Source organism: Pyrus communis, chromosome 1 (assembly GCF_963583255.1).
Source record: "Pyrus communis chromosome 1, drPyrComm1.1, whole genome shotgun sequence".
Taxonomy (NCBI): Eukaryota; Viridiplantae; Streptophyta; class Magnoliopsida; order Rosales; family Rosaceae; genus Pyrus; species Pyrus communis.
The window spans coordinates 14,888,496-14,898,321 of NC_084803.1; the positions used below are offsets into that span (position 1 = coordinate 14,888,496).

At 38.3% G+C, this 9,826-nt stretch overlaps 1 protein-coding gene across 1 annotated transcript; it reads right to left on the bottom strand.

Annotated features, from left to right (window-relative positions):
- Window positions 1-5,474: 5,474 nt before the first annotated feature.
- Window positions 5,475-9,393, bottom strand: LOC137719961 (glutamate receptor 3.6-like). Its single transcript, XM_068458946.1, has 6 exons — window positions 9,099-9,393; window positions 7,285-8,642; window positions 6,910-7,187; window positions 6,795-6,826; window positions 6,219-6,625; window positions 5,475-6,011 (listed from the first exon to the last, which is right to left on the bottom strand). Exons 1-6 carry the CDS (start codon window positions 9,391-9,393, stop codon window positions 5,580-5,582), a joined length of 2,802 nt encoding a protein of 933 aa, XP_068315047.1. The 3' UTR covers window positions 5,475-5,579.
- Between the last annotated feature and the right edge of the window lie 433 nt (window positions 9,394-9,826).

The following is a 9,826-nucleotide window of genomic DNA, read 5'->3' on the forward strand; positions in this document are numbered from 1 at the left end:
CCATTTGGGTTAGTGTTCCATGGCTCAAGGCCCAGGTTCGGGTTTTACAAATATGGGTTTGGGCTTTAACAGCTGGGCCGGTCTAACTGATAAGTCGGATTGGCTGGATTTCAAAGGAAGGAGAAAGCCGGAGCTTCCATGCTCTGTTCAACCTCGAAACATGACCAAAACATGCAAACCAATATACCAAATTGAAGCCCATGAAGCAAGGAAGAGATTCGTACCATTGGGAGGTCAAAAGGTGGTCGGAGTTGGCCGGAAAACACCTGCAAACCTCTGATGTTCGCAGGAAAACTAGAAATGCTTCCCCTGAAGCATTTTCTACATTTAAACGTTCCCCTGAAGCATTGTTTAGCCCTAGGTGGTCATCGTAGTCAAAAGGTGGTGATGAGGGTGTGTTGTTGTTAACATTGTAGATGTGTAAGTATGTGTGTAGGCGTTGGTCGCTGAGGAGGAAAGAGCACTAAGAGTCGAGAGGGAGAATTGAGATAGAAAGAGAGAGAGAGAAAGAGAGAGAGAGAGAGAGAAAGAGAAAGAGAGAAACGAGAGAGGTGAGGGAAAGAGAGCAATTGGGCTCATGGGACAAAGTTCAACGGTGGTCCCCTTGGCACACCCATTAATACCCAAAAACAATTTTAAAAGAAAAATATCTAGCCCAAGGTGCAATTTCATGAAAATATCCCCATCGTTCCAATAAAATCGGGACGGGTTGTTACATTTTAGAAGTTTAAACATCATATTTTCTTTTAGTATGTACCGGTAGGGGACTTCTGCGTCAAACAATGATTTTGGTGGGTACCCGCGACAAATCTCACTTAGACTCACTCCAACCCTTGGAGTAAGTCTCAAAATTTAGCTTCTATTCCAAAACGCCCCCCCCCCACCCAAAAAAAAAAAAAAAAAAAAAAAAAACCCTCCAACCTTTGGGCCTAAAATGGGGTTATGGGTCAAAACTCCAAAATTGAGCAAATTCCGACCAAGATTTGAATTTGGGTTAGTGGGCTGGCCCATTTGTGTGAGTGGAAGACCAGTAATTAAACAACAAGCGCCCAAAAGGATGCGCCACTCTCACTCAACGTGCCCAAGATTGCAGGCTAGCAACCCCACCCAACAACTATTTTTGTGATCAGCGGCTCACATTTAAATTGGAGGATCTAACGGTCTAAATTTACATCCAACAACTCCTTTTGTGATCAATGGCCCCGTTACAATGCCTATGCCAATGGACAAGGACCAAACCGCCATAGTTCTTAGTAGCCTCTTAATCCTTGGGCTAAGATGATACCTTATAGGCTAAACTAAGAGAGAAAAGGATTAGTAGAAAAGTGGAGAGATTTTTCTATCCTTTCTGGAGCTAAAAGAATTGTTTCTCTTGGTGTGCATTCTCCTTTCCCCAAAGCCCTCTTTATATAGTGGTTAGGAGGGAAGAGAGAATAAAAATGGTCAATATGGGACAAATACCACATATCGATAACACACCCTATATTAGGTGTATAAATCCTACATCTCCCACCCACCCATATAAGGTGTTGGTATTATCTCAATTAGCCCATCTAATTCTCATCCATTATAGTTTACCTCCTTACACAGGATATGGGACGCGCGACCTCGCAAGAATGAATGCACATATCTAGGAGCGATGCCATTAAGCTATCCCCAAACTTAACAAGAGTTCATCACTTGGAAGTTTATCACTGGGAAGTTCATCACTTTATACCCTAGACAGTTCGTCATACACCAAACTTGACATTCTTTATCACTCGTTATGATATAAAAAGCAATGTCCTGTTCCACAAGTATCATGTATCCATGTCTTATGTTTGACAATAAACATCAAACAGACGCTGGCTAGCTAATGAATCACATAATATAGTGTAGTCTTCAAACAATCTTCCCTATGCTCTCAATCAGTCTAACTTAGTTTAACTGCTTGCCTCGACACCCCTCTTGGGATAGTAGCTAACTTGACCATCTTAGGCAAACGTGCTAAAGTAGCAATCATTATACCTCATCTTTTTTATATAGGCTATAGTCCAAAGGGTATAAGGGCATGATCACATAGATCTAGTGGCTCACACAATGACTTGAAGCAAGGATCAATTCATCACTCCCACTGTCGGCCACAACTAGCACATACAGTATAAAATGTATTACCTTTGCATAGAGCTGCACTTGAAAGAAAGGATACATCTGAGCTAATTTTATTGAAATTCTTGTGTGTATTGGGATGCTCTTTGCTTTTGTCGAGGGGTTCGTCTTGGCTTTGTCTAGTAAGTTGCGATGGCTTCAGGATACATTCTTTCAAAGAAAATGACATGGATAACTAGGGAACCACTACAATAGGACACATGGCTTCAGGATATAGCTTTGGTGTATTCTCAATTTAATGAGCGTGTCATATGTCCATTGGAATACACCATACGGATTGTAGTCTAAGATTCTAAGTGCTACACAAACGCCTAACTTGAGTATCTAGCCTAGTCATCCTCTCGGCGCCTACCTAGTTACTCATATCCGACTTGACAAGCTTCAACATGGATTTCAAACAGAAAAATCTACATGTTCAACCTTTGCTAGGTCTCATCTTAGACACTTTAAGGCGACATATACGTATATCTAGTGTATGTTTTATACGTGAAATCATACAAATGTCTGGTCTCGCACTCAAATGCGTTTCAAACATATATGTCTCATCCTGCTCGCTACCTTAGCGCCGGGATGGATCGTTTTGTGTAAGTGAAATTGATTCTAGCTTGGTGACACTCGAAAAAAAAAAAAATATGCATCATAACGTTTTCTGAAGAAGGAAAAAAAAACGTTAATTCTAATGAGTCTCTTGTAGCTCTTATACCTAGGAGTGTGACATATCACAACTATCGCTAGGGCTACATCTTTGAGATTCCTCATTTTGTGCAATTAAAAGTAATCATGAATCAATTTGGGTTCCCTCCAACTTAAGGACTTCTTTTGCACATATCAGAGCAGACTCATATAAAATCTTTCTTGTTAATGCAAAACACCTTCAAAATAATTTCATAGGAAGCACTTATATTTTCTCAAGTTTGTGGGTTCTTTTATTCCATATAACAACAAGATGCATATTTTAGCAACATTCAATTCAACATCAAAAGGGAATTAAAAAGGTGACAAAACAGTGAAAGAAGAAAAAAAAAAAAACCTCAGAATGTTGATTCTATATGAAAAGACAATTAACCCAGCATCCATCGACTTAATCCAAAGAACCGGAGCAAAGAAAACTCATTTCCATCACAATGAAATTCCGTTGAATCGAAGTTCTCTCCAAGAACAACTAGAATTGGCCAACTGGGTTTCTTACTTTCTATCTAAAGAACATGAAAGGCATACAAAATGCAAAAAGATTAATAAAGTTTGGAACTTTATGCACAAATTATCACACATAAGTAGAAAGTTATGAAGATTCTCGTGTATTGTTAGGAGAATATAATGGAGTATGATTCTCTCTCCTTCTATTTCCATTTCGTTCCTTTTCCTCTTCTCACACATTACTTTTTGTTTTATTGTTTCTATAAATAAAATTAATATAAAATATTAACTTGACTTAATTGTAACCGTTCAAATAGAAAAGAAGAAAAAGAAAGAAAGATTAGAAGATGAGAGAATCCTCCTCCGAATATAATTCGCATGCTTCTAAATGTGGGTCGAAAATCATTACCAGGTAGAAAGCAAGAGACATCGGTTTTTTTTTTTTTCTTTTTCTTTTTATAATTTTATGGTGAACAAGCAAGAGACTTTGTTGGACCTGATGCGATGTTGCTCCATGACATGAGGATGACGATCTCGGAATTCTCAGTGGCAAACAAAATAGTGTTTGCGGTGGACGTCCCTCTTTTTTTCACCCTGTAAACTGTAAAGCACCTTGATGGTTTGGTATGGCTGTATTTTAAAAAAAAAAAAAGTAAAAATTACTTTTGTTTTGTTGTAAGAATAAGTAACTGTAAAATAAAACATTAAAATATTTAGTAATTATAATTATAAAAGTGCTTTTATTTAAAAAAAATAAATCACAAAACTTACGGGCTTTTCTTCCTTTCTTTTTCTTTATGCTAGAAATTTCTGATCGTTTCCTTTTTCCTTTCTTCTTTGTTTCTCTTTGTTTCTAGCTTTTTCATTGTTCTTTCTTTCTATTTCTTTCTGCCGCAATGTTTCAGGCTTTTCTTCCATTTTTCATTAATGACCTCTCCTGAAATTTCAAAGTCCTCACCCATCTTTGTCCCCTTCCCATTTGATGGGGGTGGTGAATCGGGGTAGTAGGAAGAGATGGAGGGGATGTGGTGGTGAATCTGGGTAACATTTTGCACCAAGTGATAACAATGGATACAAATGTATGTATGATGTAATTGATTTGTCTTACCTTTTGTCTATGTTTTTTTCTCAGCCAATTTGTTTGAGAATGTTTTCAAAATGACTTAAATCGCTTTCTAATAATTAGAAACGCTCTATTAAAAAAGTAATTATGCCACATGCTTATCCAACATAATTATTTATAAAATAAAAAATAAAAACCCACTTTTAGCATAAACTCATATAAACACAAATGATTTTTTAAAAAGCAATTGCAAACAGGCAGTGAGGCATGCAACAAGATGAATATAAAAAATCAGCAGAAATATATATACTACAACTGGTGACGTCCCGAACCATTTATGTGGACCGTGTGGTCCATACTGGACACTGAGTTGAGTTGGTCTTTCACCAAAATGATTTAGGACACATGCTCAATATCCTTTTTTAAACAAGAGAACTTTGCACACCAATTTATCATTCATCAGACCAATGTGGATGTACCACTTCTAAATATCTTCGTCGGAATTTCCAAAACTCATCAAGTGTGCCACTCTAAAATGTCTAGAAAGTGGCAAAAATATCATTGAGAAACGGCTCACATTGCATCACAGATGATACGTTTGACTAAACTTTACTAAACATGAGTCGCGGTGGTTTGGAACGGTTTTCATCTTGGGTGGTACTTGCGTAATATTCTAAATTTTGTGTCTACAATTTTCCCTTTTAGTAAAAATTTTGAATTCGTCACTTCGTGCTACGGTCTATTAGTATTCCTCTTCACTTAAGTGAGAAATCTTAAGTACTAAATTTTAATAATGAATTGACGGACCACAATGCACACCAGGGTATAATTTAGAGACAAACTATAATTATTCTAAAAGAAAAAAGTAAAGCTTTATAGCTCTTTTCAACAAAGAGTTGTCGTTTATGAGATTTGAACTCGTGACATCTTTCCACAAACACTTGTACAACAACTATCTGTCAATAACATAAGTGTTTGTCTGAGTTAAACTTACATCAAGTGATTTAATTTTATACTGTACTAAATTAAATTCCTAATGATTAGGCTTTTTGGTTTAGAAAAAGGGTAGTGCTATCCACATACCTATTTTTACCTCTCACACACACTCTTAATTTGCGATCGTCAAATACATAAATTGAAGAAGATTAACTCCAAAAATTAACAAAAATATGTGGAAACTAAATATGAGTGTGAATAGCAATATCCTAGAAAAAAAGGACTCATCATTTGTTTAAACACATTCATCCAAACCATCAATGGAACTACTATTTTGATCATGCACTACTTTATTTGAAGCCTTCTCAGTCCTCCTCCTCTTGGTTCTTCTTTTCACTTCCTCTTCCCTTTTATTTACAAACGAAACGAAGGATCGAAGGCGTCTTGCTTGTGAGCTGTCGCAGTCGGAATCATGAAACCTGTAGTACTGGCGCACCATGCGAAGAACATGAAGAACAAGAGCGAGAAAGCAAGCTATGCCGCTCAGCAGAAAGAGGCCCCAAAAGCTCCTCATTTGAAGGCGGTCTACGGCTTGCTTTGCTCCTTCTGCGCTGCAGGCACTCTTCATCAGCCATTTGTCATGAATCTTTTGAAGATCTCCCCTCTCCGATAGTTTCAACACCGCGGTTGACATGTCAATTGCAAGAGGGGAGTCCCTTGGAAAGGCCTAAAACAGAAGACTTTCTATTATTAGACGAGTGTTAGACAGTCTGCTATGTTATTTTGTCAAACTCCAATTTGTTGACATAGTATTGAATTAAGATTAATATATAACAATATAACATATCAAACTAGAGATATGCTACGAAAAGTTTCTATTAAAACAAATGTCTTGTTCTTTTGTGAATGATATGAAGGGATACGAGATACTTACAAAACCCCAGCCCATTTTGGTGAATTCTTGACCTACGATACTATATCCACATCGAACGGAGAGGAAGAGCTCCATGTATGCACGCTCATCAATCACTGCAACAACACCGCCTGCATTAGGACCATCTTTCAAGGCCTTCTCATATTCTTCTGGGGAATTAAGAGGCACAAGTCTTGACTTGTGTATGTTTAGCTCATCAGTTAAGTAGTTTTCAGCGAATGAATTCTTTAGGAAACCAATGCGATCATTGCTGTTTGCCAGACTTTCAATCCCTTTGACAGGTGAAGAAAGCTGCTCGACAGTAAGGATTGATGTCAGGCTAGCAATGTAGCTTGAGTTGAGTATTAGAACCACAAATAGCCATATGATAAGCACAAATCGACCAAGCGTGCTGCCGGTTTTTTCTTCTGCATAATGTTACCATGGAATAAGATCAGCCAGTTTATAAGTAACAATTCTTTTATTCAAACTTAGATGCAGAGCGGGGAGCACGTGGCTCTATCCACTTTGACTATGCCTATGTTGATATATAAGTAAATTTAACAAAACTTAACGTTCTTTTTGCTTTTCACTTACTTTGGGAGAAGAACAGAGTTGAAAAGCTAAACCTGCAAAGCCCAAAAAAACAGAACAGCAATTATTTTAGCACAGTTAACAGCTCAATTTTGCATTAGTGGATTAAAGAGCTTACCAAATAATTGTGACAAATTGTTTTCTCGGATGGCCTCGAAAATCCTCGTTAGTCCGACGCTCCAAAATCCAAACAACTGCTCCCACAACTAGGAAGAAAATGCCTGTGACACCCCACATCATTGGAGTAAAAGGCCTCAAAAATGCCCAAGCACTAGAGTTCGTCTTCCTAATTGAAGCAACCACAACTAGACCAGACTCAATGTACGGCTGTGTGAAATCCACCATCTTTGTTCTGCTAGTGGTGATTGTAATATCTCCCACCACACCATCAAACTCCTGCATAAAGATTGAAACCCAAAAAATTAATAACCATACTGAAATCAAGCAAATTAAGTCAAATAATTTTGTTTTGTGACATAAATTTTATACTTACACCAATTTGGATCCTATGCAGAAGTTCACTGTTTTCAGGGTTTTGTTTACCATCCCCGAAAGGTACAAACTGGTACGGGACACCATATGGTAACTCGTTTAAGGCGGCTTGAAAGACCTCAATGCAATAGCCAGTGAACTCATCAGTGCCTTTTACGCCTACAAACTGATGGTAGCTAACTCGATTGGGGACTCCAATCCTGAGCTTTCTTCCGTTGTCAGGGAAAACCCACCCACGAGGCTTCTGAGTTGTTTGTCCGGGCCAGATAATGCTGTATAATCGTTGAGTGTCGGTGCTGGAACCCCTAGAATGCAGCCTCCTTTGAGATTTATCTGGTGGATCAAGTGACAGGCCAGAAGAGTTGGACCAATAACCAATAGTCCTAGTCCCTGTGCCAATCACATTGATCACTTCAAATGCAGGATTAATCAAGTTTCCATCTGGATTAAACTTAACTTGACCGGTTAATCCAGTTGTATTAACCTCTAAAATGCTTTGGAGCAGCTGGCTGCCACCATTAAACTTGTTTAGAGCATCAAGGTTCAACTTCCCTCCTCGTAATTCGTGCAAATTTGAGTCATTTGCAAAAGAAATATTTCCTCCACTAGCGAAAAATGAGTCAAGGGCATGAGCAAGAAGCCATACAGAATCATAGGCATATAGACCATACGTATTTAACCCAAAAGAAGAGCCATTCACCCTCCTTGCGCCAGTTAAGTTGCTCCACCGCGATTTAAACTTTTTTTTGAGTTCTGATTCTGGTGTGTACATCTTCAATGTGAGAACCCCTTGCATGTCATCTGTTGCTGCAAAAGGCAAGGAAGGATCTGAATCTATTATAGTTGAAAACCAATCAGTAGCAATCCACACGTATGGACTCGACATCATCATTTGGCTTTGCGCTTCGGTGAGCACTTGTAAACCCCAACTAGTATAAAGGTGCAGGATCACAATCCGAGACTCCATTAAAGACACACTAATCAGTGCCTTCCTGATTTCGTCTTTGGTTGTCTTGGGGCTCAGAGGTACCTTGTACGAAATTTTACAGCGCTTTACGGATAGCTTGTCCCCCAAGGCAGCAATGGCATTCCTCCCGAAGTCATCATTTACATATATTGCTATGACATCTCTCCACTCATAGTAGCCAACAAGGTCTGCTACTGCAGCCATCTGAAAGAGGTCACTCCTCGTTGTTCGAACAAAGAACGGGAACTGATTTGGAGACAGAGTGGGGTCTGTTGCTGCAAATGATAGTAAAGGGACATTTAGCTCATCGGCGATGTGTGAGATTACGTGAGCTGTTGCTGAGTATTGGGGACCAATTATGGCCACCGTGTCGTTCTCCATGAACTGCAAAGCTGTGAAGGAGCACAAAAATTAATAAAATCTACGAGGCTGTTTGATAACCATTTCGTTTTCAGGTTTTAGTATTCATTTAAAAAAAAAAAAAAACTGAAAACTGAGCAATTCGATTCCATGACCTGCGCAAAAGGGCAAAACAAGGGAACTTTAAAAAGAAAACTAATAAAAAAAGCCTCAAAACTTTGAATTTTAACCAAAAAAACCATCCAATAATTTTATTTCATGATAAGAAAAGCAGGATAGTGTTGTTTGGATACAACATGTCGTCAAACCTAATCTCCTACTTGTTCTCATCGTCAAACCTGATCTCCACTTCGTTTTCAGGTTTTAGTGCTCTTTTTTTTTCTTTTTTTTTTTTTTTTTTTTGTTCTTTTTTTGAACTGAAGTGAGCAGTTTGATTGCATGACTTGGGTAAAGGGATAAAAACATGGGAAAATTAAAAAAGCATGTACCTTCAATGATGCCTAGAAAGTCACTAGATTTGGTGTTTTGCATTTTAAGTGTCAGCTTTGTTTCATTGAGAATTTCTGGATTGGAATTGACATCTTCAACTGCAAGGGTTATTGCAAGTTTTGCGATTTTTCCAATGACAGAATCGAAAGTGATAATCGCGCCAATGTTCACAACATCAGGTCTTGCAGTGACATTAGTAGTACTGAGTCCACTAGCAGAAGAGCCTTTGTAGAAAACCATAAATAACACAAGCAAGACTAGATTCATGTTGATATTCAAACTACGAAAGGACATGTTTAAGCTCCAAAAGAGGGAACAACGAGTTAGGCCAGTTGATTAGGGCAGTGTGCTCGCACTTTCCTTGTACACAAGTTCGAATCCCTGTCTCTGCATATTAGAGTAGTTTATACGATCATGTATAGAGAGCCAAATTACAGTAAATCAAACATGAATAAGATCAATCTGAAGGGCAACGAATGATGATTAAAGCTTACATTATTTATCGTCACTCAAGCCAAACGCGTACATACGAGCTCCACGAGAAGGACAATTATGAAATTAGCTTCGTATTTTTAAGTCCAGAAATGGCCTGTGTGTTGTGCAGATGACCAAGGGATTATATAAGCACTAAAACAGCACGGGAAAACAAGAGCTACCCAATAAGCTTGAAGTCTGCGGGGACATAGCTGGTGTTAGAATTTGAGTGTATACGGTACACGGTGTTGAA

Bases quoted from the DNA above. Each gene is read 5' to 3' on its own strand.
- LOC137719961 (XM_068458946.1), bottom strand. From the start codon at position 9,393: ATGTCCTTTCGTAGTTTGAATATCAACATGAATCTAGTCTTGCTTGTG. The intron at 6,827-6,909 runs GTAAGCTCTTTA...TGGGCTTTGCAG, and splicing joins CAATTTGTCACAATTATTTG to GTTTAGCTTTTCAACTCTGT. The intron at 6,626-6,794 runs GTAAGTGAAAAG...AACATTATGCAG, and splicing joins AACTCTGTTCTTCTCCCAAA to AAGAAAAAACCGGCAGCACG.